The sequence below is a fragment of the Rhinatrema bivittatum genome, chromosome 12 (genome assembly GCF_901001135.1).
Source record: "Rhinatrema bivittatum chromosome 12, aRhiBiv1.1, whole genome shotgun sequence".
NCBI lineage: Eukaryota > Metazoa > Chordata > Amphibia > Gymnophiona > Rhinatrematidae > Rhinatrema > Rhinatrema bivittatum.
The window spans coordinates 4,037,456-4,060,368 of record NC_042626.1 but is presented as its reverse complement, the minus strand read 5'-3'; the positions used below and the strand labels follow the sequence as shown (position 1 = coordinate 4,060,368).

The 22,913-nt window shown below is 50.3% G+C and overlaps 1 protein-coding gene across 3 annotated transcripts in view; it reads right to left on the bottom strand.

Annotated features, from left to right (window-relative positions):
* Positions 1 to 22,913, bottom strand: part of TMCC2 (transmembrane and coiled-coil domain family 2) — a 46,124-nt gene that overhangs the window by 5,605 nt on the left and 17,606 nt on the right. Inside the window, exons 1-4 of one of the 3 annotated variants that reach the window (XM_029573863.1) lie at positions 18,602 to 18,704; positions 13,529 to 13,662; positions 2,417 to 3,351; positions 1,748 to 1,883 (exon numbers count right to left, since the gene is read on the bottom strand). In XM_029573863.1, the coding sequence (XP_029429723.1) occupies positions 1,748 to 1,883; positions 2,417 to 3,351; positions 13,529 to 13,594 (1,137 nt within the window). In that variant the 5' untranslated portion in view covers positions 13,595 to 13,662; positions 18,602 to 18,704. Of the gene's footprint in view, positions 1 to 1,747; positions 1,884 to 2,416; positions 3,352 to 13,528; positions 14,081 to 18,601; positions 18,705 to 22,913 lie in introns of those variants that run through there. The other 2 variants (XM_029573864.1, XM_029573862.1) reach the window with 2 other exon arrangements.

Sequence of the window (22,913 nt, the reverse complement as noted above, 5' to 3'; positions counted from 1 at the left end):
ACAAAGCCCTCCTCACTATTCCATCAGACTCACACAGGTAAGAGAGAGAGCTCTGTCCTTGGCAGGACCCATACTATGGAACTCCATGCCCACAGAGCTGAGACTACAAAGCAACAACAAAACCTTCAGAAACAATCTAAAAACCTGGCTTTTTAAAAGAGCTTACCAAAAAGAGAAAGGAGAATAGCACTCAAGGGAAAGCAGGTACAAACAACTGAACAACAAACACACAACCAAAATCAATGTGTGTGTAATTTTTAATCAGATTAAGTTTCATTCTTTTAAAGCTCAGCAAAAGGGTGAAAGTACAATGATAGAGGTAATCTAATAACCTAAACTGTTACAATGTGAATTGGACATGACTCATTACACTTACCAATTAATATCATTTACAAACTGTGTTACCGACCCTCAAATGGCACCTATGTAACCTAAGATACGTCAGCTTCATTTTTATGTGCCTTAATGTAAACCGTTGTGACGGTTCCCACCAAACGGCGGTATAGAAACATGTTAAATAAATAAATAAATGCATCTGGCCAGGATCACCGTGTGCCAGTCCCTGGCTACCCCAGGCTTCCTCATAGGACTGCTGGGGTCACCATGGCCTGGCACCTGATTCATATGGCCAGGATCACCGTGTGCCAGTCCCTGGGAATCCCTGGCTTCCTCACAGGACTGCTGGGGTCACCATGGGCTGGCACCTGATTCATATGGCCAGGATCACCGTGTGCCAGTCCCTGGCTACCCCAGGCTTCCTCATAGGACTGCTGGGGTCACCATGGGCTGGCACCTGATTCATATGGCCAGGGTCACCGTGTGCCAGTCCCTGGCTACCCCAGGCTTCCTCATAGGACTGCTGGGGTCACCATGGGCTGGCACCTGATTCATATGGCCAGGGTCACCGTGTGCCAGTCCCTGGCTACCCCAGGCTTCCTCATAGGACTGCTGGGGTCACCATGGGCTGGCACCTGATTCATCTGGCCAGGATCACCGTGTGCCAGTCCCTGGCTACCCCAGGCTTCCTCATAGGACTGCTGGGGTCACCATGGGCTGGCACCTGATTCATATGGCCAGGGTCACCGTGTGCCAGTCCCTGGCTACCCCAGGCTTCCTCATAGGACTGGCTGGGGATCATTGGGTGCTGGGACCTGGATGTCCAGGGCTCATTGCGTCTCACTGAGTGCCAGTACTGGATATCCTTGGGAATCCCTGAATATCCCAGGCATAGCTGGGCCACAGGGGTCATAGTCCAGCTAACTTTGGGCAAGGCGTCGGCAGAAATTCCCCGGGGCAGCTTACATGGCCCAAAGGGGAGGAGCTGTACCCTCATGTCGATCCTCTGCCCTCTCTTCCACCCGTCCAGGTTGGTGCTCCTCCTGCCTGGCATTGGGCAGGAGCAGCCCAGACAGATCAAAAGGCCGGGTCAAAGGACGGAAAGTCAGCGGAGCTCCTCAGGAAAAGGAGGGAGAAAGGAGAGAGAGGAATGGGGGAGATTGGTGGGGAAGGGGTGGAGAGCAGAGGAAAAGTGAGACTGAAAGATCTGGGGGTGATGCAGCAGGTGGGGAATGGGACTCGGGGGTTCAGTCAGCTTTAAGGAGATGACAGGAGATATGGAGATGTCCGGGACTCGGAGATAATGGTGGGCGGGCGGGGGAGGAATATGAATGAGAGAAGGGGTGAAGACAGATGCTGGTTGGCTTGCCCTCCCCACCCTCCTGGGCTGGGGATCACTGGGTGCCCGTACCTGGATGTCGCGGGCTCGCTCATAGGACTGGTAGGCTACTTTCTCCTCCATGCTGGCCAGCTCTTGCTTCAAATTGGTCATTTCATTCTGGTGCAGCTCCGTCAGGTCATTCAGCTGCTCCTCCAGGCGCTCGTACCTGCAGGGAGGGTGAGAGAAGACACAGGGGGTCGTCAGTGCATGAGATACCTGCAAAATCACAGGAGACCCTTTTTCCTATAATTTTGGCAGCACTTAGCCCCTCTCTGCTTTCATGAGCAATCTCCCAGTCCCACATGCCCTGTCCGCAGGAAGAGGAGCATCCTCCGCTCTCTGCTGACCACCTGACACAGGAGGGCGTGGCTGGACAGACTTTTGTTTGGTTCTTACGTTGACCGAGTTGTCCCCTTTTCCTTCAAAACACTATCTTTTGGCAAATGTGCACTTCTTACGTTTTGCAAAGACCACATGCATGAGGAGGAAGAGTCCTAACCAAGCGTCCAGACAAAGCGCAGGAGCTCTGTGTTGGTACAGAAGCAGGTTAGGGTCTTCCTGGCTGCACTGTGGCTCCCCAGCAGGGAGGAAAGCAGAGTCATTTTTCAAGGTTTTTTCCTTCAAAGCATGCAGAGCTGTGACATCAGTCTGGTGCAGCCTTCATACAGCGCTGCTTGACCACCTCCAGGCCCGCCTTACCTGTATCGCTCCTCCTGCAGACACTGCGTCATGTAGGTATAGTCTCGCTGCAGCTGGGTCTTCAGGTCTTCCATGGAGTCATCCAAATGAGCCTGGCTGTCCTTAATCTCCCGAAGCTCCTCCAAGATCGTGTCAAAGTTATTGTGGTGACTGTCCAAGGTGTTTGACTTGGGGCTGCCCATCCCCACAGGCCCTGCCCCCGAGTTGCTGCCCCCTGCTGACCCAGATGTAGCACTGGAGCACTCATCATCACTGCCATACTTGGGGCTGGACACCAGGGTGGCACTCCCACTTAAGGTCCGTGAGGCCTCTTCTGGGTGGGGGTCCTCCAGGGTCTCCTTCATGTGGGCAATGTTGTCAGCACTCCCAAACTTGTTCCTGATTAAGCTGGCAAATTCCCGTGGCTTGGATACCACAGCCGTGTGGGTGACCTGTGAAAGTCCTGAGAGGCCCCCCTTCACACCCTCCACCACCCCGCCACCGAAGCCACTGATGCCAGCCCGGACATTGGCCCCCACGTCCTTCAGGCCCTGCTGCATGTCTCTGAGCACGTCCTTGGGCTGCCTGGAGAGGCCGTTCTGCTCGATCTCCCGCAGCTTGCGATGATAGTGCTCCAGCTTCTTGTGCAGGTGGGAGATGGTCTGTGCGGACTTCTGGTTCTTCTTCTCAAAGACCTGCTTGATGCGGGCGCTCTGCTGCTTGTCCGCGTTGTTGGCCAGCTTCAGGTATTCAGCCACATTGTCGTCCCGGGCCTCCTGCTCCACCTTTATCTGCTCCGTGATCTTCAGGATCTTCTGATGGAGGTGATCTATGGCGGCCTTTGTCCGGTGAGGGTCTGGGGCCCCTTCGGGGACATCCAGGCTGATATTGCCATCTGAGCCACCATGGGTGGTGCTGGGGGGCAGGCTGAGCGTGCTCACGTCTCCCTTCTCAAGCTGCAAGGAAAGCAGAGAAATTAAACTGCAAGGTTTTATGGCAAGAAGCAATCATCAAGGTCATGGCAGTGCCCATCTGCTCGGTGCTATTTTTTGCTGCTTGCGATTGAAATACATTTTTTAATGCTGCCAGCGGCCCTTGCGCACCTCTGGATCAATGAAATCTTTTCGGTAGAGCACTGCAGCATTCGTACTACAGGGAAAAACAGAGGAGTGACCTTCTACCAGACCATCAAGCAATGAGAGAAAAGTGAGGAAACACTGCTTTTCACTAAAGGATTTAGTACATCAGCGCTGGAGGAAAACGCTGAGCAGTGACTCTGCTTAGGTAAATAAAATGTCAGAATATATGAAGAAGGCACGAGGAGTGCGCACACGTTAACGTAAATCCTTCCCCGGTAATGGCCCGGATGGGCCACGTTGTTGGGAAAGCTGATGGGGCTGCGAGTCGTAAGACGCAGGGTCAGTGCATCGTTACGAACGGCCAGGACTAAGCGGTCAGGGGTCATGCTAGCGTCCGTGCAAGGTGAACACATGCACGCAATTGCTGGGAGATGTGGGGCCGTGCTCGAGGACTGGGACGTTATTTAAAACGTTAAGATGCCAGCAGTCCACAGACCTTGCTGGATTAGACCTCCACATTCATAAGACCTGTAGATTACTTACAAAACGTCTGCCGCTGGTAAGCCCCATCTCTGGTGCCCACGGGGGTCACTGTGGTGGCAGTTTCTCCCCAGCCTCCCAAAGATGTACAGTACTATTATACATTCATTTATAGCAGTCTCTCTCTCTGTGTGTGGACTCATCCTCTCTGACTAATGCAGTTCTCTTTGCAATGATTATTAACTTTGACACTGTTTTATTCAACAGATTTCTCAACATTCATCTTCTTCACTGGTTTGCTAAATCATTTTCTGAAGAGAGACTTTCACCTCGGTCTGCACGGGTTTTAGAGAGAGACAATGCCTTTCCTTTCTTAGGATGAAATGAGTCTGTGCCAGGAGCGAGCCGCCTGCTCTCCCCTCCACTAATCTGCAGAGCAGTGGCCCAGCGCTAAGGCAGAAGGCCGAGAACCAGGGAAGCCAGCATTCAAGCCTCAGCTGCAAATGCACATTTCCTCTAAACCCCTGCTCCTATTTAAATGAGCTGCTTTGCATGCATAATTTTTAAATGCATGCAAAAGAGCTCATGACTATCTAATCCTATGCAAATGAACTAACACAGCTTGCCAAAAATAATGCAAGCTATGCTCATTCCCAAAATATTAGTTACAACTCTGGCACTGACAATTAAAGGGACAGCAGCAGCCCAAAACACCCCTGCCAGCGTATAAAACTCCCCAAGGGGTCTGGGTAGACCCCTGCCCAGCCCCCCCCCACTGGTGGAGGTGGCTCAAAGGTCTAAAAATTAAAAAAAAAAATTGTATTGTAATTCACGCACTCTGCCCCCTTCCCAAACCCCTCCCCCAATCCAACCTCCCCACCCCCCAGACCTTTCAGTAGTATCTCCGGAGTCACCTCTGGGCCAGTTGCCACCAATTTCCAAAATGCTGCTGCCGGGCCTGTGCCGCTGTCACATGATGGGCGGGGCTTGAAAGATTTGTCCCCTCCTGCAGCTTAGTGACGGGCGCTGGAGAGGCAGAAACCTCTGCTGGAGAGGACGTCAGCAGGGGCTTCTCATTAGTAAGGTTAGGGTAGGCAACAAGCACCCGGGTCAAAGTTCATCTCTACTTGCTTTAGGTCTCAACACTGCTGTTTTTTCAAAGGGGGCGCCACTGTGACACTCTGCCAACCCCTCCCCCCTGACCTCACCTCGCTTTCTCTCCCATCCTGCCTATGGGCGGGTGCCAAGCTCTTAATGCAACCCTGGTAAAGAGGCAAATAGAAGGTGCAATCAACTGGAATCATTTTACTGTCCCACACCAAGAAGTGGGCGAGATCGATCTGCTAGCAGGCCAGGCTGGAGGCACCGCTGAGCCTTCTGGCACATCTGGATTCAGAGAAGTCATGAGCCGGAGGGGGAACACCTGCTTCCAGGCCACGAGGAGCATCACGGGGGGGGGGGGGGGGTTCTCACGATGGAAAACCTGGGAAAAGAGAGTGACCCCCTGATGGCTCACAGTCTATCCAGCTCAGTTGTCCAAGGGAAGAAGAGTAGGACAGATGTGCTGGAGCCAACGACTGGAACTAGAGGATGAAGCTGTAAGTGCTATGGAGGCAAACTCCCCTGGGCAGATAGGCTACGGTGGAGAAAGCACCCTCCGGGAGCCCTATAATATCCTGCGTTGTACACTATTTGTGTTTTACATTCTGTCAGAGACGTTTGGCTGTAATTCTCTTTTATATTTCGATATATTTTTATGTTGGTGCAATACTCCAGCGTTGAGCATAGTTTAGGGACGGGCAGGATGCTGCCTACCTTTATTAAACACCTGGGAATCCTGCCCACCTTTCTCCATCCAGATGTGAAAGTTTAATAACTGTCCTGGGGGATGAAAGCACCCCACCCCCCACCCTCATGAAGAAAGAAAACTGAACTGAGGAAGTTCTGCTGGTGAGAGAGAGAGAGAGAGAAACTGCTTTCTGCGGAATTCGGTTTTATTTCAATTTGCTGGGATTTTCCACTTTTTTCTTTAGGAATTAGGAACTGAGATAAAAGCTCAAATATAGGAGTGAAGTTGGAGAGGTTTGCTCACCCCCATGATTCATTAAATCCCTCTGTCTCTGAAAGAAAAGAAGATCTTTTAATATTTCTTTTGCAGTTTTCCACTTTGGCTCAGAGGCCAATTGTCTGCACTGTGCAGTCCTATGGCCTCTGGGGTCTGGGTCCTTCATGCTGGGTCAGACCAAGGGTCCATCAAGCCCAGCATCCTGTTTCCAACAGTGGCCAATCCAGGCCATAAGAACCTGGCAAGTACCCAAAAACTAAGTCTATTCCATGTAACCATTGCTAATGGCAGTGGCTATTCTCTAAGTGAACTTAATAGCAGGTAATGGACTTCTCCTCCAAGAACTTATCCAATCCTTTTTTAAACCCAGCTATACTAACTGCACTAACCACATCCTCTGGCAACAAATTCCAGAGTTTAATTGTGTGTTGAGTAAAAAAGAACTTTCTCCGATTAGTTTTAAATGTGCCCCATGCTAACTTCATGGAGTGCCCCCTAGTCTTTCTACTATCCGAAAGAGTAAATAACCAATTCACATCTACCTGTTCTAGACCTCTCATGATCTTAAAGACCTCTATCATATCCCCCCTCAGCCGTCTCTTCTCCAAGCTGAACAGCCCTAACCTCTTTAGTCTTTCCTCATAGGGGAGCTGTTCCATCCCCTTTATCATTTTGGTTGCCCTTCTCTGTACCTTCTCCATCGCAATTATATCTTTTTTGAGATGCAGCGACCAGAATTGTACCCAGTATTCAAGGTGCGGTCTCACCATGGAGCGATATAGAAGCATTATGACATTTTCCGTTCTATTAACCATTCCCTTCCTAATAATTCCTAACATTCTGTTTGCTTTTTTGACTGCTGCAGCACACTGAGCCGACGATTTCAATGTGTTATCCACTATGATGCCTAGATCTTTCCTGGGTGGTAGCTCCTAATATGGAACCTAACATCGTGTAACTACAGCATGAATTATATTTCCCTATATGCATCACCTTGCACTTATCCACATTAAATTTCATCTGCCATTTGGATGCCCAATCTTCCAGTCTTGCAAGGTCCTCCTGTAATGTATCACAATCCACTTGTGATTTAACTACTCTGAATAATTTTGTATCATCCGCAAATTTGATAACCTCACTCGTCGTATTCCTTTCCAGATCTTTTATATATAAACTGAAAAGCACCGGTCCACAAGTACAGATCCCTGAGGCACTCCACTGTTTACCCTTTTCCACTGAGAAAATTGACCATTTAATCCTACTCTCTGTTTCCTGTCTTTTAACCAGTTTGTAATCCACGAAAGGACATCGCCTCCTATCCCATGACTTTTTAGTTTTCTTCGAAGCCTCTCATGAGGGGTGGCTCAGTGCAAGCCATGGTCACAGTAATACTGCTCTGTGCCTTCCCTGCCTGTATGTTACAGGCACAGCCTTCTCCAGGGGTGGCTCAGTGCAAGCCATGGTCACAGTAATACTGCTCTGTGCCTTCCCTGCCTGTATGTTACAGGCACAGCCTTCTCCAGGGGTGGCTCAGTGCAAGCCATGGTCACAGTAATACTGCTCTGTGCCGTCCCTGCCTGTATGTTACAGGCACAGCCTTCTCCAGGGGTGGCTCAGTGCAAGCCATGGTCACAGTAATACTGCTCTGTGCCGTCCCTGCCTGTATGTTACAGGCACAGCCTTCTCCAGGGGTGGCTCAGTGCAAGCCATGGTCACAGTAATACTGCTCTGTGCCTTCCCTGCCTGTATGTTACAGGCACAGCCTTCTCCAGGGGTGGCTCAGTGCAAGCCATGGTCACAGTAATACTGCTCTGTGCCTTCCCTGCCTGTATGTTACAGGCACAGCCTTCTCCAGGGGTGGCTCAGTGCAAGCCATGGTCACAGTAATACTGCTCTGTGCCTTCCCTGCCTGTAGGTTACAGGCACAGCCTTCTCCAGGGGTGGCTCAGTGCAAGCCATGGTCACAGTAATACTGCTCTGTGCCTTCCCTGCCTGTATGTTACAGGCACAGCCTTCTCCAGGGGTGGCTCAGTGCAAGCCATGGTCACAGTAATACTGCTCTGTGCCATCCCTGCCTGTATGTTACAGGCACAGCCTTCTCCAGGGGTGGCTCAGTGCAAGCCATGGTCACAGTAATACTGCTCTGTGCCGTCCCTGCCTGTATGTTACAGGCACAGCCTTCTCCAGGGGTGGCTCAGTGCAAGCCATGGTCACAGTAATACTGCTCTGTGCCTTCCCTGCCTGTATGTTACAGGCACAGCCTTCTCCAGGGGTGGCTCAGTGCAAGCCATGGTCACAGTAATACTGCTCTGTGCCATCCCTGCCTCTATGTTACAGGCACAGCCTTCTCCAGGGGTGGCTCAGTGCAAGCCATGGTCACAGTAATACTGCTCTGTGCCGTCCCTGCCTGTATGTTACAGGCACAGCCTTCTCCAGGGGTGGCTCAGTGCAAGCCATGGTCACAGTAATACTGCTCTGTGCCGTCCCTGCCTGTATGTTACAGGCACAGCCTTCTCCAGGGGTGGCTCAGTGCAAGCCATGGTCACAGTAATACTGCTCTGTGCCGTCCCTGCCTGTATGTTACAGGCACAGCCTTCTCCAGGGGTGGCTCAGTGCAAGCCATGGTCACAGTAATACTGCTCTGTGCCGTCCCTGCCTGTATGTTACAGGCACAGCCTTCTCCAGGGGTGGCTCAGTGCAAGCCATGGTCACAGTAATACTGCTCTGTGCCTTCCCTGCCTGTATGTTACAGGCACAGCCTTCTCCAGGGGTGGCTCAGTGCAAGCCATGGTCACAGTAATACTGCTCTGTGCCTTCCCTGCCTGTATGTTACAGGCACAGCCTTCTCCAGGGGTGGCTCAGTGCAAGCCATGGTCACAGTAATACTGCTCTGTGCCATCCCTGCCTGTATGTTACAGGCACAGCCTTCTCCAGGGGTGGCTCAGTGCAAGCCATGGTCACAGTAATACTGCTCTGTGCCATCCCTGCCTGTATGTTACAGGCACAGCCTTCTCCAGGGGTGGCTCAGTGCAAGCCATGGTCACAGTAATACTGCTCTGTGCCGTCCCTGCCTGTATGTTACAGGCACAGCCTTCTCCAGGGGTGGCTCAGTGCAAGCCATGGTCACAGTAATACTGCTCTGTGCCGTCCCTGCCTGTAGGTTACAGGCACAGCCTTCTCCAGGGGTGGCTCAGTGCAAGCCATGGTCACAGTAATACTGCTCTGTGCCTTCCCTGCCTGTAGGTTACAGGCACAGCCTTCTCCAGGGGTGGCTCAGTGCAAGCCATGGTCACAGTAATACTGCTCTGTGCCATCCCTGCCTGTATGTTACAGGCACAGCCTTCTCCAGGGGTGGCTCAGTGCAAGCCATGGTCACAGTAATACTGCTCTGTGCCATCCCTGCCTGTATGTTACAGGCACAGCCTTCTCCAGGGGTGGCTCAGTGCAAGCCATGGTCACAGTAATACTGCTCTGTGCCGTCCCTGCCTGTATGTTACAGGCACAGCCTTCTCCAGGGGTGGCTCAGTGCAAGCCATGGTCACAGTAATACTGCTCTGTGCCTTCCCTGCCTGTAGGTTACAGGCACAGCCTTCTCCAGGGGTGGCTCAGTGCAAGCCATGGTCACAGTAATACTGCTCTGTGCCATCCCTGCCTGTATGTTACAGGCACAGCCTTCTCCAGGGGTGGCTCAGTGCAAGCCATGGTCACAGTAATACTGCTCTGTGCCGTCCCTGCCTGTATGTTACAGGCACAGCCTTCTCCAGGGGTGGCTCAGTGCAAGCCATGGTCACAGTAATACTGCTCTGTGCCGTCCCTGCCTGTATGTTACAGGCACAGCCTTCTCCAGGGGTGGCTCAGTGCAAGCCATGGTCACAGTAATACTGCTCTGTGCCGTCCCTGCCTGTATGTTACAGGCACAGCCTTCTCCAGGGGTGGCTCAGTGCAAGCCATGGTCACAGTAATACTGCTCTGTGCCTTCCCTGCCTGTATGTTACAGGCACAGCCTTCTCCAGGGGTGGCTCAGTGCAAGCCATGGTCACAGTAATACTGCTCTGTGCCTTCCCTGCCTGTAGGTTACAGGCACAGCCTTCTCCAGGGGTGGCTCAGTGCAAGCCATGGTCACAGTAATACTGCTCTGTGCCGTCCCTGCCTGTATGTTACAGGCACAGCCTTCTCCAGGGGTGGCTCAGTGCAAGCCATGGTCACAGTAATACTGCTCTGTGCCATCCCTGCCTGTATGTTACAGGCACAGCCTTCTCCAGGGGTGGCTCAGTGCAAGCCATGGTCACAGTAATACTGCTCTGTGCCGTCCCTGCCTGTATGTTACAGGCACAGCCTTCTCCAGGGGTGGCTCAGTGCAAGCCATGGTCACAGTAATACTGCTCTGTGCCGTCCCTGCCTGTAGGTTACAGGCACAGCCTTCTCCAGGGGTGGCTCAGTGCAAGCCATGGTCACAGTAATACTGCTCTGTGCCGTCCCTGCCTGTATGTTACAGGCACAGCCTTCTCCAGGGGTGGCTCAGTGCAAGCCATGCTCACAGTAATACTGCTCTGTGCCTTCCCTGCCTGTATGTTACAGGCACAGCCTTCTCCAGGGGTGGCTCAGTGCAAGCCATGCTCACAGTAATACTGCTCTGTGCCGTCCCTGCCTGTATGTTACAGGCACAGCCTTCTCCAGGGGTGGCTCAGTGCAAGCCATGGTCACAGTAATACTGCTCTGTGCCGTCCCTGCCTGTATGTTACAGGCACAGCCTTCTCCAGGGGTGGCTCAGTGCAAGCCATGGTCACAGTAATACTGCTCTGTGCCGTCCCTGCCTGTATGTTACAGGCACAGCCTTCTCCAGGGGTGGCTCAGTGCAAGCCATGGTCACAGTAATACTGCTCTGTGCCGTCCCTGCCTGTATGTTACAGGCACAGCCTTCTCCAGGGGTGGCTCAGTGCAAGCCATGGTCACAGTAATACTGCTCTGTGCCGTCCCTGCCTGTATGTTACAGGCACAGCCTTCTCCAGGGGTGGCTCAGTGCAAGCCATGGTCACAGTAATACTGCTCTGTGCCGTCCCTGCCTGTATGTTACAGGCACAGCCTTCTCCAGGGGTGGCTCAGTGCAAGCCATGGTCACAGTAATACTGCTCTGTGCCGTCCCTGCCTGTATGTTACAGGCACAGCCTTCTCCAGGGGTGGCTCAGTGCAAGCCATGGTCACAGTAATACTGCTCTGTGCCTTCCCTGCCTGTATGTTACAGGCACAGCCTTCTCCAGGGGTGGCTCAGTGCAAGCCATGGTCACAGTAATACTGCTCTGTGCCTTCCCTGCCTGTATGTTACAGGCACAGCCTTCTCCAGGGGTGGCTCAGTGCAAGCCATGGTGACAGTAATACTGCTCTGTGCCGTCCCTGCCTGTATGTTACAGGCACAGCCTTCTCCAGGGGTGGCTCAGTGCAAGCCATGGTCACAGTAATACTGCTCTGTGCCGTCCCTGCCTGTATGTTACAGGCACAGCCTTCTCCAGGGGTGGCTCAGTGCAAGCCATGGTCACAGTAATACTGCTCTGTGCCTTCCCTGCCTGTAGGTTGTAAGCAGTGAGAAAGGAGAAGGGATGGAGGAAGGAAGGAAGGATCATGAGAGCACTGCCAGGAAGTGGCTGACTAAGGGTCGGACAGGAACTCCTAGCCCGATGGGTGGGAAGGCTAGGATGTGCTCATAGCTGGACAAGGGCTGTACTCCAGAACACAGCACCATCTGGAACGTGACTGTATTTTGGGAGGGGGCGGCTGGTCTACCCCCATTCCTACTCCTGATGATGCCAGAACAGGCAGTTACCCCCAGACATGAAACATCTGGATATCCCCCTGTCCCCAGCGTCACTTCTATTCGATATCATCGTGGGGTCTGAAGCCAACCTCCAGTTCCTGAGAAATATTTCCTGTCTTCGCATTCACAAACAAACAAATAACTTCCAAAGAACTGAGAGCTATAAGAGGAAGGCCCATTCACACATCTTTCATTATCTCGTGGTCGGCTGCCGCAGACCATGATACTCTCCATGCCCTGCCCTTATTACAGACGTCTGTAATACTGAGGTCATGCCAAAGCATGGTCAGCAATCTGAGCCTCTCCTCTCTCCCTGACCTTAAGTGAGTCACTTTACCTTCTTCCGTTGCCTGAGTTCTAATCCCAGCTCTGCCTCTAACATTGTCACTTTTCCTCTCTATGCCTCTGCACAGTCCCAGCGCCATAGCTGTGATCATACATCCCAGAGGTGGCTGCACGAGTGTTTAGACAGCTCGCAGTCTTGTTTACAGGAAAATCTTAATTAGCCGCATTATAACATTGATTTACTACAGAGATGCTGACCTCCAGTGGTACAAATTAGGGAAAGATTAAAAAACCCCACCCTCAGAGTATTAGCAGGTCCTTCTTCCCTTCTGGGACCACAGCCAGAGTCCTCCCATCCGTGCTGCCTCCACCTACCTGCATCCCAGTGCCTGGAGCCGCCACGCTGCAGCAGTGCACAGCAGCTCTCAGTAGGAGGCGGGGAAGGAAGAGGCACAGCTCAGGGAGCCAGGAGGCAGGCAGTCCATCAGTCACTAATGGCAAAGGAGATGCTAAGAGCCTGAATCTCATTCCGCAGGAAACTGGTACAGAGCAGGAGAGCCCTGACTCAGGAGAACAGCACAGGTAGAGGGAGGGAATTCTGCACGCCCTATGCAACATGGCACATGTATTATTTACACTGTACTCTTACCAAAATGTATTTACCTGGTTTTTGATGGTAGAAAGGTATTAATGCAAAGATGCAAGCAGTCCTTACATCTGAGGGAGTAGGAAAAAAAAAGCATTGGACACTGCTCTGTGCTCTTGGGGGTCTCAGTACTGGAATAGCAGGGGGTGCTGCAGGGCAGGAGTGAGGAGCATGGGCAGAGCTGTGTGTGAGGGTCTCAGTACTGGAATAGCAGGGGGTGCTGCAGGGCAGGAGTGAGGTGCATTGGCAGAGCTGTGTGTGAGGGTCTCAGTGTGGAATAGCAGGAGGTGCTGCAGGGCAGGAGTGAGGTGCATGGGCAGAGCTGTGTGTGAGGGTCTCAGTACTGGAGTAGCAGGGGGTGCTGCAGGGCAGGAGTGAGGTGCATTGGCAGAGCTGTGTGTGAGGGTCTCAGTGTGGAATAGCAGGAGGTGCTGCAGGGCAGGAGTGAGGTGCATTGGCAGAGCTGTGTGTGAGGGTCTCAGTACTGGAATAGCAGGGGGTGCTGCAGGGCAGGAGTGAGGTGCATGGGCAGAGCTGTGTGTGAGGGTCTCAGTACTGGAATAGCAGGGGGTGCTGCAGGGCAGGAGTGAGGTGCATGGGCAGAGCTGTGTATAAAACTCAGAAAATAAGCCGGAGGTAAGGTTTGAGCCTAAAAGTGGAAAATATGGTAGCCTTTAGTAGGCACTGCCAGCACTTATTCTCGGGATTGGCTCTCATTTTATAAAAGGTTTGCCGGGGGAGGCTGTGATGCTGCATGGCATATACTTACGACGGCTCCTAGCAGACAGTTTAACAGCACAAACCTCTTCCCTGAGCAGTAGGCAGAAGGGGGCATCTCGGGCAGAAAGGTGCTGTGAGGCTGGTGCCAAGCGTCTGGCTGATGATTCCTGGACAGGCACAGCCCTTCATGGCGTTCAGCTCATTAAGGATCAGTAAAGGGACAGAGACTGCAGTCTGCACGGATGTTGTGCTCAGGTTCTGTGGCAAATGGGAGTCAGGAGCGTCCTGGGAAAGGAGAGAGCAGAGAGGGACTGGCTGTGCCTGCTCTGTTCACAGATGAGGCTTCGCTATTTACGTTGGGGGAGAGGATTGGTTTTCTGCATAATCTCTCTTTTAAAAATAAAATAAATCATAAACTATAAAGTCATGTGGCCGCCATGTGAGTCTACTTGAATACACAGAAATAAAGGTTAACAAATACAGCACATCCCCCAAATATCAGCTGAAACCTTTTTACGGGAGCAACTTAATGCATTTCTTGGCAAGCGTTCACGGTAATCCTCTCTTCCTCAAGTCAGCACAGAGTGAGCGACATTAGCAGGAAATGAGCGAATCAGAAAAGGCTTTTCCCGATGATAGGATGAAAGGTGCAGGGGTGCATTGGCAGGAGTTAATTTCTGAGAGTAAAATGTGCAGCTTGGCTGCACATTTTACTTTCTGTATCAAGCAGGACTAACTAATAGGCGTTTTCCAAGCACTATTACCCCTTACTGTATAAGGGGTAATAATAGCACGTCAAAAACACGTGTCCAAACGGGGGCTAACGGTAAGCTCGGCCTGAGCGAACCATACTGAATCGGCCTGCTTGATAGATCCCCCTGCCGTTATATATAGAGAATAGTGCAGTTACTCTGCCTGACACACTCACAGATCCCCCTGCCTTTATATACACAGAGAATACCACAGTTACTGCCTGACACACTCACAGATCCCCCTGCCTTTATATACACAGAGAATACCACAGTCACTCTGCCTGACACACTCACAGATCCCCCTGCCTTTATATACACAGAGAATACCACAGTCACTGCCTGACACACTCACAGATCCCCCTGCCTTTATATACACAGAGAATACCACAGTTACTGCCTGACACACTCACAGATCCCCCTGCCGTTATATACACAGAGAATACCACAGTCACTCTGCCTGACACACTCACAGATCCCCCTGCCTTTATATACACAGAGAATACCACAGTCACTGCCTGACACACTCACAGATCCCCCTGCCTTTATATACACAGAGAATACCCAGTCACTGCCTGACACACTCACAGATCCCCCTGCCTTTATATACACAGAGAATACCACAGTTACTCTGCCTGACACACTCACAGATCTCCCTGCCTTTATATACACAGAGAATACCACAGTCGCTCTGCCTGTCACACTCACAGATCCCCCTGCCTTTATATACACAGAGAATACTACAGTCACTGCCTGACACACTCACAGATCCCCCTGCCTTTATATACACAGAGAATACTACAGTCACTGCCTGTCACACTCACAGATCCCCCTGCCTTTATATACACAGAGAATACCACAGTCACTCTGCCTGACACACTCACAGATCCCCCTGCCTTTATATACACAGAGAATACCACAGTTACTCTGCCTGACACACTCACAGATCCCCTGCCGTTATATACACAGAGAATACCACAGTCACTCTGCCTGACACACTCACAGATCCCCCTGCCTTTATATACACAGCGAATACCACAGTTACTCTGCCTGACACACTCACAGATCCCCCTGCCGTTATACACACAGAGAATACCACAGTCACTCTGCCTGACACACTCACAGATCCCCCTGCCTTTATATACACAGCGAATACCACAGTTACTCTGCCTGACACACTCACAGATCCCCCTGCCGTTATATACACAGAGAATACCACAGTCACTCTGCCTGACACACTCACAGATCCCCCTGCCTTTATATACACAGCGAATACCACAGTTACTCTGCCTGACACACTCACAGATCTCCCTGCCTTTATATACAGAGATTAATGCAGTTACTCTGCCTGACACACTCACAGATCTCCCTGCCTTTATATACACAGAGAATACCGCAGTCACTCTGCCTGTCACACTCACACATCCCCCTGCCTTTATATACAGAGAATAGTGCAGTTACTCTGCCTGACACACTCACAGATCCCCCTGCCTTTATATACACAGAGAATACCACAGTTACTGCCTGACACACTCACAGATCCCCCTGCCTTTATATACACAGAGAATACCACAGTCACTGCCTGACACACTCACAGATCCCCTGCCTTTATATACACAGAGAATACCACAGTCACTCTGCCTGACACACTCACAGATCCCCCTGCCTTTATATACACAGAGAATACCACAGTCACTCTGCCTGACAAACTCACAGATCCCCCTGCCTTTATATACACAGAGAATACCACAGTCACTCTGCCTGACACACTCACAGATCCCCCTGCCTTTATATACACAGAGAATACCACAGTCACTCTGCCTGACACACTCACAGATCCCCCTGCCTTTATATACACAGAGAATACCACAGTCACTCTGCCTGACACACTCACAGATCCCCCTGCCTTTATATACACAGAGAATACCACAGTCACTCTGCCTGACACACTCACAGATCCCCCTGCCGTTATACACACAGAGAATACCACAGTCACTGCCTGACACACTCACAGATCCCCTGCCTTTATATACACAGAGAATACCACAGTCACTCTGCCTGACACACTCACAGATCCCCCTGCCTTTATATACACAGAGAATACCACAGTCACTCTGCCTGACACACTCACAGATCCCCCTGCCTTTATATACACAGAGAATACCACAGTCACTCTGCCTGACACACTCACAGATCCCCCTGCCGTTATACACACAGAGAATACCACAGTCACTCTGCCTGACACACTCACAGATCCCCCTGCCTTTATATACACAGCGAATACCACAGTTACTCTGCCTGACACACTCACAGATCCCCCTGCCTTTATATACACAGCGAATACCACAGTTACTCTGCCTGATACACTCACAGATCCCCTGCCTTTATATACACAGAGAATACCACAGTTACTCTGCCTGACACACTCACAGATCCCCCTGCCTTTATATACACAGCGAATACCACAGTTACTCTGCCTGACACACTCACAGATCCCCCTGCCTTTATATACACAGCGAATACCACAGTTACTCTGCCTGACACACTCACAGATCTCCCTGCCTTTATATACAGAGATTAATGCAGTTACTCTGCCTGACACACTCACAGATCCCCCTGCCTTTATATACACAGAGAATACCACAGTTACTCTGCCTGACACACTCACAGATCTCCCTGCCTTTATATACAGAGATTAATGCAGTTACTCTGCCTGACACACTCACAGATCCCCCTGCCTTTATATACACAGCGAATACCACAGTTACTCTGCCTGACACACTCACAGATCCCCCTGCCTTTATATACACAGAGAATACCACAGTCACTGCCTGACACACTCACAGATCTCCCTGCCTTTATATACACAGCGAATACCACAGTTACTCTGCCTGACACACTCACAGATCCCCCTGCCTTTATATACACAGCGAATACCACAGTTACTCTGCCTGACACACTCACAGATCCCCCTGCCTTTATATACACAGAGAATACCACAGTTACTCTGCCTGACACACTCACAGATCCCCCTGCCTTTATATACACAGAGAATACCACAGTTACTCTGCCTGACACACTCACAGATCCCCCTGCCTTTATATACACAGAGAATACCACAGTCACTCTGCCTGACACACTCACAGATCCCCCTGCCTTTATATACACAGAGAATACCACAGTTACTCTGCCTGACACACTCACAGATCCCCCTGCCTTTATATACACAGCGAATACCACAGTCACTCTGCCTGACACACTCACAGATCCCCCTGCCTTTATATACACAGAGAATACCACAGTTACTCTGCCTGACACACTCACAGATCCCCCTGCCTTTATATACACAGAGAATACCACAGTCACTCTGCCTGACACACTCACAGATCCCCCTGCCTTTATATACACAGAGAATACCACAGTTACTCTGCCTGACACACTCACAGATCCCCCTGCCTTTATATACACAGAGAATACCACAGTTACTCTGCCTGACACACTCACAGATCCCCCTGCCTTTATATACACAGCGAATACCACAGTTACTTTGCCTGACACACTCACAGATCCCCCTGCCTTTATATACACAGAGAATACCACAGTTACTCTGCCTGACACACTCACAGATCCCCGTGCCTTTATATACACAGAGAATACCACAGTTACTCTGCCTGACACACTCACAGATCCCCCTGCCTTTATATACACAGAGAATACCACAGTTACTCTGCCTGACACACTCACAGATCTCCCTGCCTTTATATACAGAGATTAATGCAGTTACTCTGCCTGACACACTCACAGATCCCCCTGCCTTTATATACACAGCGAATACCACAGTTACTCTGCCTGACACACTCACAGATCCCCCTGCCTTTATATACACAGAGAATACCACAGTCACTGCCTGACACACTCACAGATCTCCCTGCCTTTATATACACAGCGAATACCACAGTTACTCTGCCTGACACACTCACAGATCTCCCTGCCTTTATATACAGAGATTAATGCAGTTACTCTGCGTGACACAGGAAGGATTACTGGAGATTACTGTCACCGTTTCATGAAGATTCAAACAGTTTTGTGTTGCAGGGCAGTGGGATGGGAAGGCCTTTACCCGCCATATTGCCTGCCAAACAACCAAAGAGGGATTCACAGCACAAGACGCACAGCTAAGGTTTCACCTGAACTGAAAAGGATCAGTTTATCTGTGAGTAACTCTGCTTGTCCCACTCACAGATTCCAGTTGCCCACTGCTCGGGACGTTGCCCCACCTGCATTGTCCCTCTCCTCAGAGAGTTGGGACCCCCTAGAAATAAAAGTAAAAGTTTAGGTGGGCGTGGCCTTGGCTGCAGTGAGGTAAAGGATACTGCACAGTCCCTGTGCCTGACACTCACAGACGCCTGCTCCCTTTCCACAGGCGGATCACAGTTGGGTTCTCATGGATGCAGCGTCTTGGATCTTTCCCCTTTGCTTGCTGAGGCTGAAGGTCCTTTGCTGGGCCGGATTCCTGACGTGTCCCAGTGATGCGCCTCCCTCTCCTCCTCCTCTGAGCTATCAGGTCTCAGATGGGGGCTGGAGGAATCTGGCAAGTCCTGGGCAATCCGATCCTCACACCCAGGGACCCCGGGCCACGTCAGCTCTCCATGAACCGAAGCCTGGATTCTGAGCGGGGTAGGAGGAGAGGCCTGGCAGGCACCTGGGGAGCCAGACTGTGACTCAGGGGCCTGAGAGCAGCAGGGAGCGGTCAGTGGGAGACCCCAGCAGAGAATGACAGGAACCTGTACAAACCCCCTCTCTAGCACGCTATAACCCCCTGCCCTGAGAGGGACTAAGAAGTCCTTTAATAGATAAGCAAATATTTTAAAGTGCGAGTGGAAAGGGCAATGGATGCCTGCAGGTGGTGGGGACGAGGCGTGGTCAGAGGATATTTAGGTGCAGGGAGGGGGGATGGAGCCCATGCTCTGCGCTATTGGAATGACCCGAATGGGTGGCCCTGGGATCCTTAACAGGGCCAAACTCAGTTTTACAGAAAACGGGGCGGTCCAGGTGAATTGAGCACAGCGGGGCCCTGCAACACTGAGGATGGCAGTGCAGGGCCCGTGCTCCTGTTTGTGGCTCTCCTGCCCCCCCCAGGGTTGGCCCTGATGGCAGTAGACCCTCCTGATTCTTGTCCTCCAAAGGTTAAACCTCAATAAATCCCTTCAATCTATGAAGTGCTTGCGGTCTCTGTCGTTTTCACTGGAAGGACATTGAGTTGCAGGCAATACCCAGGACTCAGTACCCAGGACGCCTTCTCCCTAATGATTAATCAGTCCTGTAAGGCAGCGCTTCAGCTGCTCCTGTCACTTCTGTTTCTGTAATTTTACCCTGCCAAGAGAGCTGACTGCAGCCGTAAAGGGACGGGCACTTCCCCTCTCATAACCATAGCAGCAGTGCTGCAGTACAGTCACAGCTATAACGCCTGCCCTGGGTATCGAGTGCGCCCATGCACTCACTGAGGACCCTGCCTGGTGCTGTCGCTCGCTGGTACTCTCCTCACATGCAGCTCTGTGCGCTTCCCATTACAGGAGGAGCAGGTAGCGCTGAGGACCCTGCTAATCAGGGAAGATTCTCCTGTCGAGTTGGAGATGTTTAAACATTTGAGGGATTCCCAGAATACTCATGGCCATGATTGCATTTTCTGTTTTGATCTATGAAGACTGTTTTTCAGGCCATGGTCACATCACATCTGGACTGCTGTAATGGGGGTCTGTGAGCCGTCCTGAGTTCCTCACACACTGGTTCCGTTTCCTCCATTATGGCTACAGGTACAGGCACACTTGCAATTTAAAATCCTTGTTTTTGCATTTTGTGGAGAAATGGCCCCGATTATCTCAAGCAAGAACTGATGTGGTACCCAGTGGGGCAACTACACACTGCGGCAGTTACTGCCCTTATCAGAATGCATGGGGGTAACCTGCACAGAGCAGCAGTCCTTACCCTTAAAAGAAATATGGGAGTAACCTGCACAGAGCAGCAGTTACTGCCCTTAACAGAAACATGGGGGTAACCTGCACGGAGCAGCAGTTACTGCCCTTAACAGAAACATGGGGGTAACCTGCACGGAGCAGCAGTTACTACCCTTAACAGAAACATGGGGGTAACTTGCACAGAGCAGCAGTTACTACCCTTAACAGAAACATGGGGGTAACCTGCACGGAGCGGCAGTTATTACCCTTAACAGAAACATGGGGGTAACCTGCACGGAGCAGCAGTTACTACCCTTAACAGAAACATGGGGGTAACCTGAATGGAGCGGCAGTTACTACCCTTAACAGAAACATGGAGGTAACCTGCATGAAGTGGCAGTTACTGCCCTTAACAGAAACATGGGGGTAACCTGCACGGAGCAGCAGTTACTATTATTTTTATTTATTTATTTAACATTTTTCTATACCGGCATTCGTAGGACACATCACGTCGGTTTACAAGTAACTGAGAAAGGAAATTACAAAAAACGGGGAAGGGGGCTACCCTTCCCTTAACAGAAACATGGGGGTAACCTGCATGAAGTGGCAGTTACTACCCTTAACAGAAACATGGGGGTAACCTGCATAGAGTGGCAGAGGATCCCAGAGGACCCCGAAGACTCCTGAGGACCCCAAAGGTCATCAATATACTCCCTGAGAGGAGAAACACACTGAGAAACTCACATTGAACTACAGTGCTCTACCTTTTGCTCCATATATCACAATCAGACATGGAATTAAAAGCAAGAATGCAACCAATAACAGGACAGGGCGGAAATGGTGACGTTATAAGCAACAAATACAAAAATCCAAACATGGCTAAAAAAAAACCCTACAACATACAACAGACACCAAACACCAAACCATCAAAACATGCATACTGTTCTTCCTGCTTCTACTTAATGCACAATCAATTTCAAACTAAATCCCACTCATCAATGATATTATTAATGACCAACAATCAAAAATATTCTGCATAACTGAAACCTGGGTAGATGACAAAGATAACGTACTACTAAACCAGCTATCACATCCTAATTACAATCTATTCAATGTGCCGCGACAAAAACGAAAAGGCTTACTAATAATCCACAGAGAGGAACTCAAATCAACCCTAAAACAATGTGAAACCTACCCGCACTATGAAGTAGCCATCTTAAAATCAAAACAAATCAACACTGGATTGGTATTCTGCCCCCAGGCCTACTCCAAGAGAATTCCCTTCACTCAAGACAACGATAATCTTAGGAGATTTTAATCTACATGTAAATGATTGCCCAGGATCCATGTTCCTAGAAGCAATGAAGCTCGAGGATGAACTCAACACATTTCCCAGGCCACCCGCAAAGCAGTCAATACTCTTGACCTCATATTTGCAAATTCTAATAATTAGTGTATAAATACTATGCACAAAATAATCCCTTGGTACGAGCACCACCTAATTAAAGCAGATCTAACACACAAAAACCATTCAGTGATGACCTCTGAAAGCAAAAACTCTCAAACATTCAGAAAGAAAATCAAAAGTGAAACACTACCTAATGCATCAGAGTCCAAACTCAACAACCTAACTCTAAACAGCTGTAATGAGGCATTTGATTCTTGGGAAAAAAAGATCAAAGAAATAGCAGACAAACAGAGCCCAATTCAAACTAAACTTCAAACAAAAATTATGATAAGCTCAGAAAAATGAACCCCTGGTATAATGAAGAACTGAAAGAAACAAAAAAAAGCACCTCCGAAAACTTGAAAAACTGGCAAAAAACCTCCAGATGAATCTCCAAGAAGATCCAAATCAAACCTGTCACACTCAGAACTAATGAATAAATCTAAAAAAAGACTATTACGCCAAGCAAATACAGGGAGTTATCTTCAACGGAAAACTACTGTTCCAAACAGTTAAAAGACCCTTCTACAATCCAAAGTAGGAACAATAACTTCACGAGAACATCCTAAGCATTAAGTGAAAAACTCCAGGAGGCTGAAACAGCTGCAGCTGAGAGATGCAGACAGCATTACCTGGAGGTGGAGCAGGAAGCAGCCCTGGAGGGATCCTGGCAGGTCACCAGAGAGGGATTAGCTTCAGCGCCGCTTCATCCCTTTCCCAGGGGAGCATCACTTCCACCCTTTCTGGAAAAGCCCCAGCAGCTTTCTCTTTCCTCACCAGCAGAGGGCGCTGCGGGACAGCACAAGCCAGCGTTACCCTCCCGCTAGGCCTCGGCAATGTGTGCCAAGCTACTTTTATTCCTCCTGAGGAAATGATGTTCTTTCAGGTCTTTCAAACTATAATTCTTCCAGGGATCTCCAGGAATGAAGCGGGACGTATGGTCCTTATCTGCCATCAGATTCTCTGTTTTTATATAAAAATATTATTGATGCCTAAATGCAGTGGAAGTGCAGAAGAAAAGTCTCAGGAGACAGAAGGGCAGCCCAGAGCTTACAGACATCTCTGGCTTTCCTTCCCTCTCTGTCACCCTCACTTTGCTCCTAACCTCTCTCTATACTTCCCTTAATCTTTCTTTCCGTAGAATTTAATCTCTCCCTTTGACACTATATATATGTATATGGGGGGGAGAGGGGGTGTCTCACTCAAGGTGGGGTCTCACCATGGAGCGATACAGAGGCATTATGACATTTTTCCATTTTCTTAACCATTCCCTTCCTAATAATT